This window comes from Prosopis cineraria, unplaced genomic scaffold, assembly GCF_029017545.1.
Source record: "Prosopis cineraria cultivar Desert tree isolate PC_DT_omini unplaced genomic scaffold, ASM2901754v1 PC13, whole genome shotgun sequence".
In the NCBI taxonomy this organism is placed as follows: domain Eukaryota; kingdom Viridiplantae; phylum Streptophyta; class Magnoliopsida; order Fabales; family Fabaceae; genus Prosopis; species Prosopis cineraria.
In genome coordinates this window covers 715,044-736,585 of record NW_026555344.1, presented here as the reverse complement: position 1 = coordinate 736,585, position 21,542 = coordinate 715,044, and the positions used below count along the sequence as shown (strand labels likewise).

Genomic DNA, 21,542 nt, shown 5'->3' with positions numbered 1-21,542 from the left:
GATTTGAGTTAAATTGATAAATTATCTGTTAAACTGAATATATAATTCAATAATAAAAAATTGCTTAGATTGTATATTTTATAGAAAATTATGTTCAATATTTTGGTATATATGCTTGATTTCCAATGTTAAAGTTTATTTTTTAACAATTTGTAAAATTTTCTTTTACACTTTAGAATTAGAAAATGATTTAAATGTCTATATTAGGAAAACTTTGGCAAATTGATGTGTATTCACTTTCTCAATTGAGAGACTCTAGAAACTATTTTGGAATCTCTTAAGGCAATTTAATTACTTCACATTATTTTGAAAAATAATTTGGATATTCTTTCAAATGCATTTGAGCCTTTCAATTCTACTTATTATATTATTTTCACTTGAACCCCTTTTGAGCCTTGAATTAAAAAATCATGTAAATTTTCTTTTTGAAACCCATATTAGATTCTAATCTTTATAACTTGAAAAACTATGAATTACCTATTCTTGAGATAAGTGATGAAGTGATGTTAGCAGTGAGAATTGGTTTGTTTGTTAAAAGAAGTTTTGTTTGTGCAAATTTGGGTGTGGGCAATGTAAATGATGTATCGAATACCAAAAATTGTACTCCTATTAAAAAAAGAAAAAAATATATATCTAATAAAATATATTGTATAAAAAAAGAGAAAAATTTGAAATGAGAAAAAAAAAAGAGTTTCAATCTCAATAAATTTTGAATACAAGAAATGATATTTGAGATAATTTTGGGAGAAGATATTTGGCTAATAAAGATAGTAGAGTTTATTTTTCATTGTCATTTATCTAAAGTTCTTTATATTTCATTTATCCTTTTTTTTCAATTAGTCTAAAACATTTGGCTACACTACAAGCTTACAAAGTCTCATTGATTTTAGATTATATGAAGTGATATTTTAGTGGAGAGAGAGGAAGAGTTTTTGCATATGAAGTCTCCATATTGAGATTGTTTTATACATATTGAATTGCTATGTTTTGACTTGATAGCTACAAGAGAATTGTTTTTTGGTCTCACACACACACATTTTTAAATTGGTGGAAAGCATGATTTTAATTTGTGAACCAAGCATTCCTTTATACTCTACTGCTGTCTTCATTGATGTATATTTTGAGTAATTAGTAAAGATATTTTCATACATGTTTAGTAGGTGGATAATTGATCAATCAAGCTATTCTACTACTTGTTTTACTTGAGGATGAGTCAAAGTTTAAATTTGAGGGTGTGTTAACATCTAGAATTTTATATCATTTGAGCACATTTTCCTTAATTTTTTAATATATTCTGGCATAATTGTACATATTTTGAATATTTAAGTTAAAAAAATGTGCATATTGTTTTAGAAATTTAAACCATGGCTCTATTTTGGTATTTTGAACATAATTTATTGATATTTTAGTTTAAGGTCTGGTTGGATGCATTTCTAGACTTTTGTTGATACTTTTGGAAGGCTTTTGAATGAAGAACTTAAGTACAAAAAGATTAAGTTTCATTAACAGCAAAAACGATGCAAAATTATTAAAGTTGTCCCAAAGTTGTGATTTTGTGTCGCAAATTTTAACGCGACAGTAAAACGAAACATTTTATTTAATTAATAAAGTTAAGTTTTAGAGTATATAGGACCCATTTTTGACTTTGGCTGCCATTCTGGACTTCTTGAGAGTATTTGGGTGTGCTAGAGCATGGGTTTTGATAAAGATTAAGCTTGAGTTTGAATATTAAAAAAGATTTTAACTTCATGTTTTGGTTCTTTTTTTTCATTCTCCTTCCTTTCTTTCTGTTCGGTGGTCCCTCCCCTGTTCTCCTTTACAAGGGTAGAAGGCCAACTCCAACATGGCCAGCCTCACTTGTACTTGTCATCTGTTCTACGCTGAAAACGTTGCTGCAAATCCCAAATTCAAACTAACTTGCCACCTCATGTAATCCAACTTTAGTTTGTGGCCAGTGTAAATTCCTGCGCGTGTGTGTGATAATGGAAGAATGACAATAAGGTTATAAGAAATTAAATTAATGATAATTAATTAGATTCTCGTTAATTTTTTTAAAAAATAAATTATAAATATCAATTTAGGCAATTACAAAATAAAAATTTGAGTTACGCATCTAAAATTTAAATGTCTTATCTACTATTAAAATTTTTGAATTTGTGATAATTTGAATTGATATTATCATTCATTTTTAAGAAATTTTATTGCTAACTTAATTGTCATTAATTTTTTTTTTTTACATCTAACTGTCATTCCTCCCATAATAATGCTATCATCAAGTCAATAAAAGCAGCACATATGGATAATCTTAAGTGTTGAATGTAAACTAATCAAGTCAATAAATATAATTAAAGTACCCAAGCAGACCTAGGAAGTCAAGACCTGATCTGTTAAGAGGTCCTGTAACTGCGCTGTGGAACATGCTTAAAAGTAGCCCATAAAAGATCAAAGTAAAGTGGAAATTGTGCCAACACAAACAGGGTTACGGGGAGGCAGGTCACCAAATATATGGGAAGAGCAACATAATGAAGCTGATCCTTGAGCACGAAGAAATGCCCCGCACAGAACGACACCAGCATGGAAGCAATCGAAATGAACAAGGACGTCAATCCCACCAGTAACTTCCTTGGCAAGTCTTTGTTAAAATTTTGCTCTTGAAATCGAGACGTCATTATGGACAAGAACATCACCACCGCCGTGATGGAGAAGCCAAGGGCTACGAGAGATGAGATGGCGAACAGTTGGAATCCCGGCTCATATTCCAGTGTCGGGTGGCCGGTCTCTTGTTTCACCCCGCCGGGCACGGTGGCTGCCGTGGCGAAGGCCACCGTGGCAATTAGTGCGGCCACCACCGAGCATGATTCTGAGGTTTTGTTCAGCCACTCGGCGGCGCTTTTCACGAGATCTTTGTGAGTTCTGGAGAAAATATCATCTGGGGTTTCATTATTCAGGTTGTATCGCCCAAAGAAATCAGGCGGCATGGGCTCATTCACAAACTGCATCAACAATTACATGATCATGAAGCTCATCAGAATTCAGATTTATATTTAACCAAAAATAATTTGTGTGTGTCTATATTCTTGTTAATTACCTTGTACCACTTGAGTTCCCATTGCATTTGAAGAGCTTCACCGGGAATGAGCCAAGGCTTGTAGTCACGAAGTGTGGCTGCGAGGTGCAACACACTGTTTCCATGCTTGTCCACTTGATGGAATAGGCTTTCTTTATAAATATTCTTCTTCAGCAAGAACTGGTACACGTGAGGTTGCCTGTGTTCTACTGCCAATAACACTATGTTCTTCTTATCTTCATTCAGATCGTGAATAGCCACCGGAAACAACTCCAAAATTTTCTCTATTATTTCCATCACTCCATTCTTTGCCGCCACTAATATTGCAGTCTCCGTTATTGCCCCCCTTTTGGGATTCTGCTCATCTTCTGCACAATTTAAATGTAATGCATGTCAATTAAACACGTACATCACTGCAATGAATCTTCACATGCTCATTGCTAGTGGTTGTGACAGCACGTAGTTAATCAGATGATGTTGACCCTTACTTTTGTCCTCGGTGCTTGTAGTTGTAGGTTTGACTGATGTGGCAGGGGTGGCATCCTGTGACAACGTCGTACTATACCCTTCTTCGGGGTGGCTCCCATCATCCTCGTACTCATACGAGGAAGCGTAATGAAGAAGTTGTTTAACTATTTGAGCAGACCTTGTATGGATCTCCTTTTTTCGATATATCTTCCTCAATTGGTCAGATCCTTTGGAAAATTCAATATATATATATAATAAGCATATGTAAAGTAAAAGTGTCTTGTGCCTCATCATAATATGCGCGCGCGCGCACGCGCACATACATATATACCTTTCCCGAGAATTATCAGAAGCACCAGATAAAAGAACTTGATCAAATGGCAACAGGTTCTGTAATTAGCTGGAAATAACGAGCTTGCCTGAGCTCCCGCTTCGGGATCTTCCGCATTTGCTTCACAAGGTTTGCCCAATACTGGAAATACAAAACGCAATAATGTAAGTCGAAATTATATCCGGCCAAGAAGTTCTTGGCCAAGACATCGAACCAAAAATTTTATATGTACGGTGCAAGATTAGAATGTAAATTTATATACCAACATCGACCGCTTTTCTTATTAGCTTGAAAACATTCCACGATGTATTGTAGTTGTCAGGATAACCATGGCTATCACCGTGCTTGGCTGCACCTGGTAATGTCTGTGGCTGAAGCTCCTCAACATACATACCTTCAAGACACACAGATGGTGTGCATATACTATTAACATAATCAAATAGGCTTTTTTTCCCTTAATTAACTAATCATGCATGAAGAATATAATGGCACTATTTAAGTGGTTACATACAGTGATAAATGATGGTTTCCATCCGTCCGAGGCGGCTTCCGCTTTTGAAAGCGCAAGGCTTTGATGCTAGCAAATGCAGAGGAGATAGACCTTTCTCGTTAACCCAATTCGCAAGATCTTTATACAGATGAATGATTTGTAACGCAAGATCTATATTTATATACCATAGAATTGATTATTATTAACAAGATAATAGCTAGTGGAAGATTGGCGAATTATGAATGAATGAATATACGCACCAAAGTGGTCACCGTTGATTGCAGAGTGAAGGATAGTGTCACCATCGTTCCTCCTACAGTTAACGTAGAAGGGGGAGTCAGTGTTGGGAGGGTTTCGGATGGAATGGAGGCAGAGAAAAGCTTGCTTTCTGCCATGGAGAGCGGCCAAGAAGAGGGGCGTCTCGCCGTCAGCGTTACGATCGTCCACCAAGGTACGCTCGACGCTGGCAATGATGTGACACATGGTGGCATTCCCCATTGAAGCGGCTAAATGCAATGCAGTGTTGTTTCTATTATTGTGAGTTCGCAGAGCCTTGATAGGTTCCTCTTGAGGTTGCTGCGGCTTGATGACGTCCACCATCTGTCTCACGACGTCCTCCTTGCCATCAGAGACTGCAATGTGCAACGCAGTGTGTCCGGAGCGTGTGATTCTGGCCTTGTGAAACGTTGAGTCCTCCTTGTACATTTCAATGACTCGCCCCCATTCCCCTTTCATGGCACAAGAGAATAGTACCTTCTTGTTGGTGCTCTCGCGCTGGTCCATAGCTTTAGCTAGTTCCTGAGCTGATTAAAATATTGAGTGATAGCCGGGGATATTATTCGTGTCTTTAAATAATGTACTGATCAGCGCGAGATTGATGATCACTTTATTGGCCAGACTTTGCTGGGTTATCAAGTTATTCCCGAAACTGATGGTGCCAGTGGATCCAATACGAAGGTAAAGGAGCAAAAGAAGTAGAAAGAATCAGAAAGGATGAAGGGGAAGGTCTGTGTTTCTACTGGTGGTCCTATATCATCGTATAAGAACTTGCAGAGTTGCATTCTACCGCCTCTGACGTGGCTTTCTCTGAAATTTTCCGTGACAATCGTGACAAACAAGAGTAAAGAAAGCGAAAGAGGGGAAAAAGAAAGGAAGGAAGAAGGATAGAAGAAGCACTTGGAAATCACATGTGCGAGTTTAATTAGGTCGAGGGTTTAGGCCATAATATGCTTGTGATTGGCTTCTTAATGGGGAATAACTTTTGGGAACGCAACTGAGCATCTTTTATTTAAATCAGAGTCTCTGTACGCTTTGGCTTTGCTCTGCAAAAACCAAAAGTCGCTTCATCAATCGTGTTTCACGCCTCTGTTCTGGGCTTCTTCCCATTTCAAGTTTCATTATTAAACCATCATTTAATTTGAGAATAGGAGGAAATTAAATGACAATCTTCAAATTAATGTACACCTTTCATTCAATGGTCCGCACATACAACATTACCCCACCCCTAAGCACATCATAAAGTCACTTGAATTAAACAAATAATATTGTACTAGCTATGCTCCCTCCACTACACAATGTAAGAGATATTTTGAAGTATTTTTAATTTTTTAAAACGTAATCATTATTTTTTTTAAAGTACTTGTATTAAATAAATTATTTTATATTTATTTTAAGATAAAATATCTTATTAAATAGGAATAAATATAAAAAAATAAGGTTAATTTAAAAATAAATAAATAATTTATTAAGGAATGATATTCGATTAAAAATATTTTATATTTTTTTATTAAAAAAGTAAGTGTTAGTGTGTGAGGTTCTGGAATAAAAAAAAAATTCCTACTTAACTTTCATATGGATTACCATGACATGTTTCTTTTTTGGATAAACAAGGGAAAACAAAACAAAGCTAAAAAAAATAGGTACACTAGCTCAAGGAGGGTCAAAGAATACGTCACTGAAAATCTCCTCAGGTTGGAGAAAGTGAAGTCCAGGAGCAGAGTTGAATGCTATCTTAGGACACCAATCAATCAGCATCGAGATTACCATTTCTTGGAATAAATTGAATTCTGACATTCCAGTCTCTTTGCAAGATGGCCCGAGCCTCCAAAATCAAATCATGATGTTCATGTACGTGGATCGATATTTCCTACTGTAATAGCAGAGATTGCTTCAACACTATCACACAGCAACATGCACTCTCTCAAGCCTTCATCCCATGCACATTTCAATCCCATAATGCACATTTCCCACTATGACATGTTTTTGTTAGAAAGGCAATATGTACCTGAGAAAATACTTTATTATTTTCTAACACTTCAAAGAAAAAGTTGAAGATCTTTCTCAACACGGATGACTATCGATCAACGACAATATTTATTTTACAATCATTATATGGATTAGTTTGTTATTTATGTTTACTGTAACTTTTAAATTAATATTTGTTGTTGTCTCTAGACAATTTATAGAGTGAGTAAATTGGATTCCTTGCTTTATTTGTCTCTAGACAATTTGACTAATTATTACTGCATCCGGTATTTTTATATGACCTCATTAATTACTTTCATGAGATTAAAAAAATTAGTTGAAATTGGTTAAATATCAAAAGTTTTATGACCCTAAAATCCAAGTTAGTGACACTATTATAATAATCAAGTAGAAAAGTGGGGGGCAAATACACGGATTTTTTGAAAATATTACTAAAAATAAAATCTTAAACTTTTTTGATGCAATATTTTTTTAACTTTCAAAAATGGTGCAACGTTACATTAATAAAAGTTAATTTTAATTGTTAGTAAATAAAAATTATTACAAAAAAAGACCCAATAAAAGTTAATTTTAAAAATGGTATAATGTTGCCTCTAATCCAAAATATAAGTATTTTCTCTCAATTAATTTTAGTTCAAAATATAAGTAACTCAATACATGTAATTTTTTCCCATTTTACCATTGTATTAATTTATCATCTAGATTTTTATGTAAATATATCTCTCACTCATACATTTTTATGAGAATAAGGACATTATTATTATTTATATTTTTTAAAAAAACTGCCTGTATTTTGAATTGTATGGAATACATAAAAGGACAAGAAAATTATAGGCAAGAACCAAAAAAAAATTATAAATTTTTTTATAATTTTTTATTAAGTAATAATTAAAGTTAACTTTTTTTATTGGTAAAGGCAATGTTATATCATTTTGAAACGTTAAAAGGAAACACTGCAAAAAAATAAATTTAAAATTTTAGATATTTCTGAATTTATAGTTTGATTTGTCATTTAACTCAAAAGTAAAAGATGCATAGTGAGGCTAGGCTATTCAACGAGTGATGGAGGAGTGTTGGAGGTTGGCAGAGTTAAAAGAAAATTAAGTGTTTTACTCAAATTTAGATATTAAAGTTTAAAGAAATTAAGCCCTGAAGGCTGAAGGCTGAAGGCTGAAGGCCACGTCAAGGAAGAAACAGATTTGGTTTCAGCGCTCCCTCCGACATCCGCCATTTGTTTTTCATCACAACAAAAGCTAGTTTGGACATTGGCAAAAAAAAAATAAAAATAAATAAAATAATAATAATAATAGCCAGCTTGGTGAAATCGAATTTCAACGGTACCGGTTTAAAGTTTTTAATTTTTAATTTTTAATAATATATTTATTTTTAAAAAAAGTTTAAAACTTATTTTTATTTTAGATTCTACATCTATTAATAACAAAATTATATTCTTTAATTAAATCTTATCAAAATGCTCACTCTGAATCAATGAATCTTTAAAAAAGTTGGTCTCATTAGGCTGAAAGGTCATTTCATGCACCAAAATACATGTGTAAAAACTTTGAAAAAAAATGTTTTCATGTTCCAACTTTTATTGTGATTAATATATATAAGATTCAGTTTCTCTTGAGAAAAAATTGGAAGAAACATGTACTTGTAGGAGGAATGCCTTTTGTGCATGCAGACGGAAAAAAGGGAAGGATTTTATTCCATCCAGATGGCTTCATAGTATAAGGATTCAACCGTGGAATTAAGAGAAGACATAACTAATTTGAAACAAAAGCATATAGACATGCATGCTGATTCTTAGCAGACCAAAATAAGAGCTGATATATTATTCCAAGGGAGTGGCTTTGTCCTTATCAAAGAAGAGACCAGAGGGACCTGTGGGAGGCAGAAGAGCTAATCTGAGGATATGTTCAGAAGCTTCATCAACAGTTGAGAAGCCATAGTTGTGAGTCATATCAGTCTTCACGAAGCCTGGAGACACTGAGTTAACTCGGAAACTCGGGTACTTGTTAGCCATTAATCTGGTGTACACATTGAGGGCTGTTTTGGCCACTGTATTGGCCGGGGCCATGGTTGGCCATCCTTTTTCATTCCACGTTCCTTCTTCATAGTCCTTCATGAACTCACTCACCACCTCGTCTAGTTTTTCTCTGGTGAGACTCTCCAAGTCACTCAGTACTTCTCGAGTGCGCTCATTTTTTATGTGCTACACATCAAATCAACAAGTCGCACAATTCATAAATCATTAGAGTTGAAAATTAAAAGCGAAGAATGAAATTACAAGTACCTTGATGAGTCCAGCAAGAGAGGTGACATTGACAATGGTGGGAGAAGGGGATAGGTGAAGCATGGGGAGGAGGGCTTCAGTCACTCTAGCAGCACCGAAGTAGTTGGTCTCAACGCACAGTTTTGACATCTCCACGTTGCATTTTACTATTTCATCCCAATCTATTTCCTCCCCACTAACCTGCAACAACACTTCCAATTTTATTTTTACGAAAACATAATGCTTTGCTTAAATTGCTTATACTTCTCTTCAAATTTCACATCTCCCAATCCTCGCTACTGATAGCTAATCTGCTATTTGACTAATGGATGATAATGATACATTGCTGAGAAAATAATTTTTTTAATATTGATAAACTCTTTAATTGAATTATTTTTTGACTAAAGTTATTATCAAGTTTTATAAAATTTATCAATATATTTTTGAATCTTAAATAAAAAAAAAAAAAAGAGTTCATACAAAGTATTCTTAAGGGCATGTTTGTGAATGACTGAGCTTACTTTTCTGAACAAAGCTTCGCCGTTCACCGTACCTGGAGAGACTCCCGCGTTGTTCACCTGTACCAAAATATGTCAAACATCGATTTATATATTAAATTAAATCATTCAAATATATTGTTGAAATATGACACTGCCTGCTTAATTGAACCGTAAGTATACATATGTTTAAAATAACGTAGTAACATATGAAATTATTTTAATTTATCATAAAAAAGTATATTGAGGAAAAGGAGAGAATGATTCTTGTGCCCCTGAACCGGAGCAGCGAAGGCACCAACAAGATATTGTGCTGCTCATTCGAATAATATACTATATGGGCCTGTAACCTAAATTGGCCCAAACTGAGGCAACCTAATACCCATGTGACAATCAGCCCAACCCCAAATGGTAGGGTAGATTGGGCCGGCTTTATCAGGTTAGTCGGGTTTACGTTCACCAACATTGAATTGATGTACAAAACTACAATGCAAAACATTAGTAAAAATAAAATATATATATATATATATATATAGACACACAATGCAAAACAATGGGAAAGTGATAATTAAGAACCTTGTAAACAAAGTTAATAATAAACCAAGATTGCATTATAATTTAATTTTTGAAATTCAACACTTATTTTATATATATATATATATATATATATATCAACACTGAAAATGTCTAAAAAATTCTGATTTAGTATTGGTTCTTTTATGAGGTGGTTGATTGTCATTGTGTTTATAATTAACATACGAGGATGTCAAGTTTGCCAAAGGCAGTGGAGATGAAATAAGCCAAAGAAGCAATGCTTGAAGGGTCGGTGACATCAAGCTGATGAAACACCACAAAGTCTGACATTCCAAACTCTTTGAGCTTCTCAACTGCTTCCAATCCTCTCTTGTGATCTCTTGCAGTGAGCACCACCCTCACCCCTCTTGCTGCCAACTTCTTGCATATCCCAAACCCTAGCCCCTTGTTAGCTCCCGTCACTACCGCATATCTGATCAAACACAATTCTGCATTCAGTGTTTCAACACTTCTCATGAAACCATTAACATGACAACCCAGCTAGATTCCAACTATATAAAAGACTTGACGACTCTTTTCAAGTAAGGATGATATTTCAAAAACAATCATCCTAACGGAGTTAAGGCAGATAATCATGTACCTTTTTGCTTCTTCCCCCATAGTGACAAACCTCAAGCTGCGACCAGGCTTTCTGTTTCTGCTTTCTGCTAGTTTCCTCTTGCAATATGAAAGAACAAATACGCATGTTTATACTTCATCCGTGCGTTTATATTATACATCCAGTACGTACGATCATTGAATTTTTAATAATCACAATATTAATGGCCCATTTGTCTTCATCAATCACTATTTGACGAGTTTTCTTAAGGTTAATTAAGAAGAATACAAAAACTGCTGAGTGTACCTTTCGCATTATACATGAAATGAAGAATAAATTAAACATGCTATTGTACAGCTCTTATCCGGTCATTTCAAGGACCACACGGTAGCTTCTTTTTAGACATATCCGTTGCTGATAAGATTCCCATTTCTCTGTCTTGGAAAAATAATAAATTCGTCTCTTACATGTCTTCCCTCTCATGTCAACGGGCCCTTGATGTTTATAATCAAGTTTAATATAACTTATCTTGTCCCTTTATTTATTTTGTAATCTTAATTTCTTTCTTTCGTCCTACTTTATAATCAAATTGAGTTTGGGACCATCCAGATCAATACACACCCTTCACTTTCCGTGCAAGTTGTCTCTATGTGATAATTGAACGATCCTTCAACTTTAAAGTAAACGAGCAAACAACAGGAGTACAGGACATTGGGTTGGGACTTGGGATTGATATAATTTATTAACGTTAAGCAGAAGAAATCCTGCTCTATGCATGATACAGGGAACAAGGAAGACCGAGGAGAGCATGAATCCACAAGAATTATCTACATAGTGTGCCTTGTAGAGTAATCAAGGAAGACCATAAAGCTACAATTCTGTGGCTCATAGTTCAAAGCATTTCAAAAGTCGTGTGATTGACCTAAAGCGTATTCTTCCTCATTGTATCGCCCCTAACCAAAGCTCATTTCCACAAGCGAGACCCAATACAAATTCGTGGGAACTACAAATTGGTGGGGACAAACTGGAACCACTGGCTTCTTGGATCGTCCAAACAAGTAGAATCATCTTCTACACAGATGCATCTTCTTGTCACAATGCTTGAAGAGTTTAAGTCCTTGTGCAAGCACAATTGCTTACCATGCTGGTCCATGGTAGCCAAGTGAAGCTTTGAGAGTGACACAGACCTCCAAGAACTACTCTGCTTGCTCTGGCACTCGTTATCGTCAGACACAACCACTGGAAGCCCTTCACCGGATGCAGTTAGGCATTTGTTGGTGCCACTAAAGAGAATCTGAGCTCCATCTTCATGAACCCATCTGTTGATCTCGTTCTCACAACCTCCCACTTGAAGCTCATTCTTCTTGTTAACAAGGACACACTGGCCACCCAGTGGGTAATACAAGATATTTGCAAAGGGGAGTTTGGAAGTAGGATCTGCATTATAAGTACAGACACAGTTAGATTAAACCGCACACAAGATGGCTCTGCACAACACTGCAGTACGTTGAAAATATATCAATTGATTCCTCGTGCTTTTATAAAAGCATATTTGAAAAGAATTAAGGGGGAAAAACTAAGTTGTGATTATTGGATGTAGGTAACATTTTCATGTTCATTTGTGTCACCTGTCTTTTTATTAAAGCTCTGTCATGACTAGTTATTTCTTTGTGCTCTTATATTCGTAACAAGTGAATCTAAAAGATCCTACTTAAAAAATGCGGGGCTTATTCCCAAGTTCACTGTATCAAGTGGCATACCTTGATTCTTCCTTTGAAGAAGTTGGAACAATTGAGTGAAGTTTGGGAACCTGAGATGTTGCCAGGAGGCATCCATTACACCAAATGTTTCCTCAAGTTGGACCTGGTCTTCTCTTAGGTAATAGCCGCCTTGCAACGCCCAAAGGCCCCAATCCACGTCTCTCCCAACAAGGTAGGTTTGGAGGCAAGTCAAGAACTTGTTGTCTGCTTCAGTGGAACCTTGTTCGTCGAACCCGAACTCCGTAAAAATCAAAGGAAAGGCATTCTTGCCTAAAGTAAGGAACCCAGCTCTGTCATCTATCCCTGTAACAGTTCTGGCACATATTCTGTTCAATGGCTGCTTAGTCCAGATATCTTTCAGCTTCAGCGTTCCAATGCCAGACCATGAATACAAATGCGTCTCAAATACCAATTTCCTGCCCACATCTAAGTTAAGAGGCTTTGTCTTTAAAAATTGAAGCTCGGTGTCGTAGTTCAGTCCTGAGACCACCACCAGAACATTTGGGTTCGCCTTGTGAATTGCTGTTGCTCCTTGGCTCATGTAAGTGTACCAATCGGCCTCGTATTGACGAGGACCATGCAATTCATTCCTCAAGCTCATTGCCACCACCTGTTGACGAATCAACTACTGTCAGTTCCTATTTTGAAGGTTTAAATCCCAAGTTTGCTGGTAAAAAAAAAAAAAAATCTAAAGTAATTTTGAAATGTGATGCTCATGAGTCAATCATCTATGCAGAATTTTACTCTTTAAGTCAGGAAAAATATAGTTCCTTTTTCAACCCAAATCTGTGTTTCTCCTTCCATCTTTTCCTCCCCAAAACTTCAGCCCACCCCAATGAACAGTAGTTAGTTGGGGATTTGAATCCTCCCCACACATTCTTTCAATACATCCCTCAATATTCAATCTCATTCATCAATTTAATAAATCACTTAATTTAATCCCAGTAGTTAGAATTAGAATTGTATTTTTAATTTTTGTTCCTTAGAAAAAAGTTTTTTTTTTTTTAATTAACGTTACTAGGGTAATGATATGTGCTTCATGCCTTCAACCCTACTTCAGTTTAATGTCAAATAACTTTTGGGCCCATTTAGAATGCAACCAAAAAAAAAAAAGGAATAAATAATTAATTTTATTATTTTAATATCAAAATGAATTCTGTTTTCTTATTTTTGAATTATTCGAAAAAGTAATACCTAAATAAGACTACAGGCTATCGCCATGCAAAACTATTGAATCTATGGGGATATTCAGCTTAATGTCCTTAAACCTTATGCGTGAGGATGCAAAACAAAACAGGATTAACGACAAAATACGTACAGCAGAATTTCCAGAAAAGCGTTGGGCTGCCAAACTGAGGCCCGTCACCCACTCGTTGGGATCGAAATGCCTGTCGTGAAAGAAGCCATTCTCATCGTCATCGTCGCAGCACCATTTGGGCTCGCTCACATGATTGTCCAGCAACACCTTCACCTTCTGATTCCCAAGCTCCCGCACCACTTCTTCCAACGCCTCCACATGCGTCTTCTTCAGCGCCCACGCATTGTTCTTCCCAATCCTTTCCACCACCTCCGGAATGTCCAGTTCCTCTAGGGTTTTCCCCACACTGCGATCCATGTAGCGAGTCCACATGTAAATCGCGTACGTCAGACGCACGCAATTGAACTTGTGGCTCACGATTTGAGCCACCAGCTCCTTCAACGGCCGCTTGTCCAGACCTTCGGGAAGCATCGGCTGAAGGTGACCCGCCCAGTTGCCGCACACGAATTTGGATCGTTCGCCGTTGGAGTCGTCGATGATCCATCGGTTTTGGGTTGAGAGAGGATAAGCATTGGAGTAGTGAGATGGGAGGAGAGCAAAGCAAGCGACGAAGAAAAAGAGAACAGAGCTTAATCTTCTCGTCACCGCCATTGTTCGTTGCATGATGAGGATTCAGACGAAGGAGCCGTGAGACGGTGTGAGAGGATAAATAGAGATTTTGGGGTTTGAAATGACTAAATTTCCAAGTTTGGTCACAATTCTTATCGTAACCCACGTCTGTTCCTTGTAGGATATGTAGAATTGTAAATAGAATCAATTAACTATTGTGGTGATTCGTCCTTCGATGCCTACACTATCCCAAACAGAATTTGATTTTAGATTCGTGAGAGGAATATTTTTAGCAAACAGATGATAATGAAACGAACTAGTGTTAGTACGCGTTTGTTTCCAACTGATTAGCCAAAAGAACAGCGCTAGAAAGGTGACAAAAGGGAGGCCACTAATTATAGGGCATATAAAATTAGCCGATCTCTTGTCTACAATGAGACACTGATCCTAAACTGATCAAGGGATGGGACAAATGAATCTTAACCTCACAGGTACATCCTCTTGACAAAATATTAAGCAGGCCAGGTTGCGCTTTGAACAGCGAATCTCGAATAGAATAACCTAATAAAACCTCAATGCTAAAATTTAATTTTGTCTGTTGATTATTCTTTTGTCAATACCCAGTTAGCAACAAAAAAATAAATATTTTTAGCTTCATATGATAAGAATACAAAAATTATAAAGCTAACTAGCACTTTTTCTAGGTTAAGTTTATTTTTTGTTATGTTAATGATTAATGATGTTACGAATAGTCAAGGCTATTAAATCAAAGGGGACAAAGGGTATCCCTATTTTTTCCCCCACCAAGCATATCCTCTGAAGTTATTCGATTATTGATATGAAGGAGAGTGACATGATAGCAAGGGAAAAAGAGAATGAATTATTAGAAAAAGATAATAAAAAATAGGCTTCTCTAACGAACAGCAATTAATTCAAATTGTTTGGTTAGAAGTCTATTCAAACTAAACGTGGGGATTAAGTCTTGCTATTAAAAAAAAATTAGAATTTTCTGCCGTTATTAATTTAATTATTAAAATTTTTATATTTCATTGACATACGTAACATAGAATAAATAAAATATAAATCGGCTGGTCAAAAAATTAAAATATAAATAGAACTATCTATCATATTATTTAATTACGATGGAGAAATAATAATAGAAATCAATTATTGTATACCTCATTTCTTAGACTAAAATATATAAAACTCTCTTGAACTTTAAGATAGTTACAAATAACCCTCATCGCCTTAAAAATTTTAAAATCAACTTCTCTAACCTTTAATTTTGTTTTTCAAAACCCTCAATTGTTAATTATGTGAGTTTTTTATGAGGGTTAAAATGTCATTCAACTAAAAAAATATTATTAAACAAAAATATTATATTATATAACTATTTATAATAAATTTTTTATATTTTTTGGATAGTTGAAGCATTAATAACAAAAAAACTGTTATTATCACTATATAAAATTTTAAATACTTATGTTTATATTATTTTTTTCATATTTTTTGTTATCAATGATACATGATTTTGTTATTTTAAAAAATAAATTTTTATTTTTATTTTCATGTTAGATTAATGTAATGTAGATGACTAAAATATTTAAAATTTTAAACATTATCATATTAGATTAATTTTTCTTTTAATACTAGAAAGTATTCACTATTGATAACAAAAAAATAGAAAAAACTAACAAAAAAGTAAATATTTAAAATTTTATATGGTGATAATAACATTTGTTTTGACTATTATTAATGTCATAACTATTCAAAAAATATAAAAAATTTATTATAAATAGTTATACAATATAATATTTTATTTAATAACATTTTTTAGTTGAATGATGTTTTAACCCTCATAAAAAAATAACATAATTAACAATAAGGGATTTTGAAAAACAAAATTAAAGGTTAGAAGGTTAATTTTAAATTTTTAAAGTTGAGAAGAGTTATATACAACTATTTCAAAATTCAGGAAAGTTTTATACATTTTAGTCCATTTTTTTATAATGATTAAAAAAAATATTTTAGCAAACAAGAGTAGATCAAAGGTGGGATGGGATGTGGTCCCGTTTTAAACTTTAAACCATCTTGATATAATCCAAAAAAAAGGATAAAATGTTTCAGCATTTAAGGTTAGCTCATCAGGTGATAAAAATGGAACATGATAAGGGTGCTAAGGCTGGGGTTCAAATCCTCTTTATATTATACCCACCACCACCACTGATAACAATAATAGACAATGTCTTTCTTGTGATGCAAGCAATTGTGACTAGGGAAGATGTGGGCAACATATGGCAGCATGGATCCGCATTGTCAAAGTCTGATGAGCAAAAATGTGAAGCTAACCACTATAATTCAAAAGCTGGACACCTCATGGCGGGCAAAGAAGAGGCCAGAAGGGGAACCATTTGGGAGCAAAGCTAATCTGACAACACTAGCAGCACCATCTTCCACAGATAAGATGCCACTGTTTCTGTTCATGTCTGTTTTTACGAATCCAGGACAGACACAATTAATGCACAAGCTTGGGTACCTTCTGGCCAGAATCCTTGTGTAAGAATTCATGGCTGCTTTTGAAACCACATAAGCAGAAAGAAATGTTGGCCATCCTTTGGTTTCCATTGATCCTTCTTTGAAGTCTTTGGCAAACTCTCTCAGTATTTCATCAATTCTCTCTTCTGTCAGATTCTCAACATCTTCAAGCACCCCTTTTGCCCATATGTTTGATATGCCCTGAAACAAGAACATCACTAAACAAGTTTTTCATTGCTGTAATAATAATCTGAAATCACAGCCCAAACAAGAGTTCAAAGGAGCTACTTATTCTGGGGAATATTAGCGAAGAACTCACAATATGATGTCATTTTAAGAAAGCAAAAACAATGGATTTGCTAAAATTACAAAGACATCTCCTCTATTTTCAATACTTACAAGGGGAAAAAAAACTTTGGGAACTACGTAGCAAGTCACATGGTCTTCCTCCAACTTATTAAAAAAAAAAAAAAAAGATAGGACTCACTTCTATTTTTAGGGGAATTTTGGTATGTTTTGAAAATAAAGGAGAGATTTGTGTAACTTCAACCAAATTTAGGGGAGGCCTATGTAATTTACTCTTTATTTCAGGTGAGGTTTCAGTAGATTTTGATGCTAGGAGAGAGGTCAGTGTAGTCAATAAGAAGTATAAAAAGTGTAGGAAGACGCAATGATCACAAGTCGTGAATGGTGAAACTTATTGTCAACTTCTAGAAAATATAAGGCCCATTCTAGTTTTAATAAAATAAAACACCAAGGAAATTTGTTTCAGTTTTGAATATAGAAAAAAGGTCAGTACTTTCAGCAAAGCTCAAAGGAAGTATTAGTAATAATGTACTATACCTTCAACAGCCCTGCTTGGGAGGAAACATTAACAATCCTTGGAGAATTGGACAATTGAAGAAGTGGAAGAAAAGCCTCCGCTGTTTCCTTAGCACCATAATAATTTGTTTTAAGACATTTTTCAGCCAAATCATAAGTTTGAGTCAATTCCTTCCAGTTGAAAGGTGGGCCCTCCCCCTGCAGAATAATTAAAAACAATCTTTTTAGGTGATTTATATAAATATAGACAAATACAACAAAAGGAGTAGAGAAAAAGAGCTCAATGACTAACCAACTCATCTATATTTACTCCACTGATTGCAGCATTGTTCACCTGCAAAACAATGATTCACTGTCATATGAAGCCAAGGGTAAACACTGAAAAAATAAGAGTTTGTATCGATACCAGCAAGATCAGATTCAGCTCATTCGCTCCACAGATAAGTGACAAAGCTAACAGTGGTTTTAGTTTGGCTGCTATGAGGCATTCCATGTCTCTAGGGGTTCTGAGTGTTTCAAGCTTACAAGAAGGTTGGCAACTTTTTTTTAAAAAAATAATAATAAAGGAAAGAAAGACGCTAGCTATCCTGTTTGGTTTATGTTCTTAAATAGTTTTTATTTCTTCTGTTTTTTTTTCCGCTATCTTTTTATTGAAAGCAATCTTGTTTAAGGCATAGTCACGCACTAAAGCACCTCTCTTGGTGAGAATTAAAACCTTAGCCACGTTGTGAGAGACTAACTTCTTCCACTAAATCCAACTTCCTTTGGTATAGTCTCCAATTCTTTAATATACATATATGTACAATCTGTTTAATCTCCAATGAATAGTGGTCTTATCATCTCTAACATATCTTACACGAAAGCTTTTGAAGCTTCATGTGGGAATAAAGCATAAAGCCATCATTTTTTGTACTAAAGTTTCATTTAGTTATGAAGGATGGGGATGGCGGAGATCTCACTTTCGATCACACTAGTCATAGAAGCTCTAAGTTTTCTTATAGCTTCTACCATTTTAGAACAATGAACACCTTCATTTGTTCTCAGCTTTCTCTAAAGCGATATAGAGAAAATTATTTGCAAGAAAATATATTCCAAATAAATTCTGTCGTTCATTTTTAAAAACCTTTCAAGAACAAAAAAGCAAAAACAGCATCAAACAGTGAACTGTCGCTGTCGTTAAAGATTTCATACCAGCCAACTGAAGTACAACAATCATGTAGAAGTTAGAAAAATCCTTCCAAGCACTCTCTGTTTATTTTTTTTTTTTTTTGGTTGAAAAAGTTTCAGGTAAATTGAGTCCTAGAACTAGTTAAGGCATGCTTACGCGTTCAAAAAATACCTACAGAAGAGTTTACAGATTCAATAAAGTAATCACGTCACCACGTCACAGCAGCAACATCTGAGCCCACAACTTTTGTAAAAAGAACGTAGCAAACCATAACTACCAATTGATCTCCCTCGAAAATCAAATATTGGGTAGATTTAGTTACGAATTCATGCTCATGAAAATAGTTAAGTCGCATACAAGATTCCAATCGATCAAATTCCATTTCACTGGACAAACGAGAGCAAATAAAAGAAGAATAAAAAGAGAGTTGAGAATATTCAATATTCATTCTAACCAGAATGTCAAGTCTCCCAAATTGAGTTTTAACAAAATCCACAAGAGATGCGATACTAGCAGTGTCCGTCACATCAAGCTGGTGAAAAATTACAAGGTCAGAGAAGCCAAACGCTTTCAATTTCTCCAGGGCTTCGAGGCCCCTCTTCTCATCTCTGGCTGTGAGAACCACCTTGACTCCATTGGAGGCCAACATTTTCATAGTCTCCAACCCTATTCCTCTGTTCGCCCCTGTAACAACACCATACCTGAAACCACAATCAGTGCTACGAAATCAACATATATCATAGATGTAGTGAACAAAATGGAAGGATCTTATGGAAATTCGAATAGAATGGTTCAAATGGGGATGAAGAAGAAGATGCAGTAGTGGTGGTACCTTTCCTTAGTTTCCGCCATTGATGCAGAAACTGCGCAAGACGGAGGATTATATCAGGTAGAAGAAATATATAATTTTTGCAAACCAGATTCAAACTTTGACGTTTGGACGGATTGATACGCAGAAATATTTGAGACACGTGAGAAGGAAAACATTAAAGTAAAAGACAAGGAATCCATTGAATATGTGGTAGCAAAAAGGAAAACTGGAGGGAGACATGAATCATGACGATTCTGAAACAGAATCAGAGAAGACAATCTTTCACGGTCAGATTTTGACGCGATTATCATCCTTCTCATATAAATAAAAATGGGAAACTTATTTGCAAGTCCTTATATAAAATAAAAATTATTACAAATAAAATTATTAATGAATAATTAATTTTTTGAATAAAAACACTTTTTTAAGTTTATAGAAAATTTAGTTAAATACATTTGTCCAGAAAGGAAAAAGAAAATTTGACCTAGTATAATTTTTAAATTTTATTAATTTTTTATAAAAATATATAACATCTTAATCTTAATAATATTAATAACAAGAATTTATTATATAATAAATAATTATTAAAAAATACACCTGCTTTTGGTTTAATATTTCCTTAATTTAATTCATAGAGTTTGTTATTTATGGTCCTAATTTGAGATTCTCATACTTCAATGAGATTTTTTTGTCATTCTTCTTCATTTATATTTATATTATATTTTAGATAGAAAATGCTATTTATATACTTATTTTAATGGTGCGAGGAATCAATGTACAAGAATCATAGCTAAAGTCATTCCTTCATTGTTATAAAAATATTTTATTACCTGAAAATCACTGTTCTTCAATACCGTTTATTATCACTTAATTTTATTTTATCAATTTTGTGATATATATGATTAATTTAAATCCAATCATTATAATGTTTAAATAAATAATAAATATTTTAAAAAGAGTAAAAACATTTTAGTGTCAACTTTGTGGTGTAATATTCATTAAGTAAAATATTTTGAAATTAAATAACAGTGCAAAACTCTGAGTCAGAGGGATTAGAGGTGAACGTTTTCCATTTGTTGGTTTTTGCCTTTTCTGATTCTTCTAGATGATGACACATTAAAACTGAAAAAATTGACAAGGCACGTCCAAATAAAACTTCCAATTTATTTACAGTTTGTCGCTGTTAAGCAACTTTTTTGGTCTTTTTTTTTTAACTAAATAATTATCTTTCCTGCAAGCCAATGTGCATTATACTTGGATAAAGGAGAAAGTTTACCCAGCCTTCAAATGTTGACTTCTCTTATAATCAGTCACGTTGCACGATGGCCAAACAAATAAACCATTGCTTTCCAATCAACTGAAAAGTAAAAAAGTTAGCAACAACCACACGCAGCATATTTCAAATAATAAAAGAATTTTGACGCCTTAAAAAATAATTTTTTTAAAAAATATTAAATTTTTATTAAATAAACTTATTTTAATTTATCGTTCCTTTTTATTTAATTTTCATCTTTTTCTTTTTTCAATATTCTCTCCAATAACCTCCAAAAATTTAAGAGAACTTAATTGTAAAAATAAACAGGTGTAAAGCATGTGTCAATAAGTAATCATTTTTTAATTAATAAATATTAATTTATATTTAATAAAAAATTATTCACTAATTGATAAATTTAAAAATATAAAAGAATTTAATTGTGAGAAAAAATAAATATAAATTATATTTCAAAAGGTGATCATTTACTAATTAATAAATATTCATTTATATTTAATAAAAAAGTATTGTTGACAAGTTAAAAAAATGATTATTAGAATATTTTTATATCTAAAATTATTTTTAAATTAATCACTTAATTTTGTAATAATATTTTAAAATTTTTAATACTTGTTTAATACTAAATTACTTCAATGGTCCAGGAGTGATATTTTTTCAAAAATCAAAGTAAAAGATTTAATTTAGATTAAATGCACACTTCTAGAAGAAAGAATAAAAAATTAATTCTGGTCGGGATTATTACATGCAAAAAGTCAAAAAACTGACACTTCCCTTGCACTTG

The 21,542-nt window shown here is 33.9% G+C and overlaps 4 protein-coding genes across 5 annotated transcripts; all 4 read right to left on the bottom strand.

The window, feature by feature from the left end:
* Positions 1-1,878: 1,878 nt before the first annotated feature.
* On the bottom strand, positions 1,879-5,151 carry LOC129290956 (uncharacterized). 2 transcript variants are annotated; one of them, XM_054928017.1, is made up of 8 exons: positions 4,617-5,151; positions 4,378-4,527; positions 4,129-4,260; positions 3,867-4,007; positions 3,556-3,762; positions 3,089-3,435; positions 2,365-2,993; positions 1,879-1,964 (listed from the first exon to the last, which is right to left on the bottom strand). In XM_054928017.1, the coding sequence occupies exons 1-7, from the start codon at positions 5,137-5,139 to the stop codon at positions 2,388-2,390; spliced, it is 2,106 nt and encodes a 701-aa protein (XP_054783992.1). In that variant the 5' UTR covers positions 5,140-5,151; the 3' UTR covers positions 1,879-1,964; positions 2,365-2,387. The 2 variants fall into 2 exon arrangements, with proteins under 2 accessions (XP_054783992.1, XP_054783991.1); XM_054928016.1 differs by lacking the exon at positions 1,879-1,964 and having other exon boundaries at positions 2,278-2,993.
* Positions 5,152-8,308: 3,157 nt separating this feature from the next.
* LOC129290966 ((+)-neomenthol dehydrogenase-like) lies at positions 8,309-10,716 on the bottom strand. The gene is made up of 5 exons (XM_054928034.1): positions 10,568-10,716; positions 10,153-10,399; positions 9,418-9,474; positions 8,918-9,097; positions 8,309-8,836 (listed from the first exon to the last, which is right to left on the bottom strand). The coding sequence occupies exons 1-5, from the start codon at positions 10,585-10,587 to the stop codon at positions 8,456-8,458; spliced, it is 885 nt and encodes a 294-aa protein (XP_054784009.1). The 5' UTR covers positions 10,588-10,716; the 3' UTR covers positions 8,309-8,455.
* Positions 10,717-11,236: 520 nt separating this feature from the next.
* On the bottom strand, positions 11,237-14,516 carry LOC129290960 (glycosyl hydrolase 5 family protein-like). The gene is made up of 3 exons (XM_054928024.1): positions 13,604-14,516; positions 12,286-12,895; positions 11,237-11,962 (listed from the first exon to the last, which is right to left on the bottom strand). Exons 1-3 carry the CDS (start codon positions 14,204-14,206, stop codon positions 11,529-11,531), a joined length of 1,647 nt encoding a protein of 548 aa, XP_054783999.1. The 5' UTR covers positions 14,207-14,516; the 3' UTR covers positions 11,237-11,528.
* Positions 14,517-16,335: 1,819 nt separating this feature from the next.
* Positions 16,336-19,766, bottom strand: LOC129290967 ((+)-neomenthol dehydrogenase-like). The gene is made up of 5 exons (XM_054928035.1): positions 19,510-19,766; positions 19,132-19,378; positions 17,802-17,843; positions 17,531-17,707; positions 16,336-16,888 (listed from the first exon to the last, which is right to left on the bottom strand). Exons 1-5 carry the CDS (start codon positions 19,527-19,529, stop codon positions 16,511-16,513), a joined length of 864 nt encoding a protein of 287 aa, XP_054784010.1. The 5' UTR covers positions 19,530-19,766; the 3' UTR covers positions 16,336-16,510.
* Positions 19,767-21,542: the final 1,776 nt, after the last annotated feature.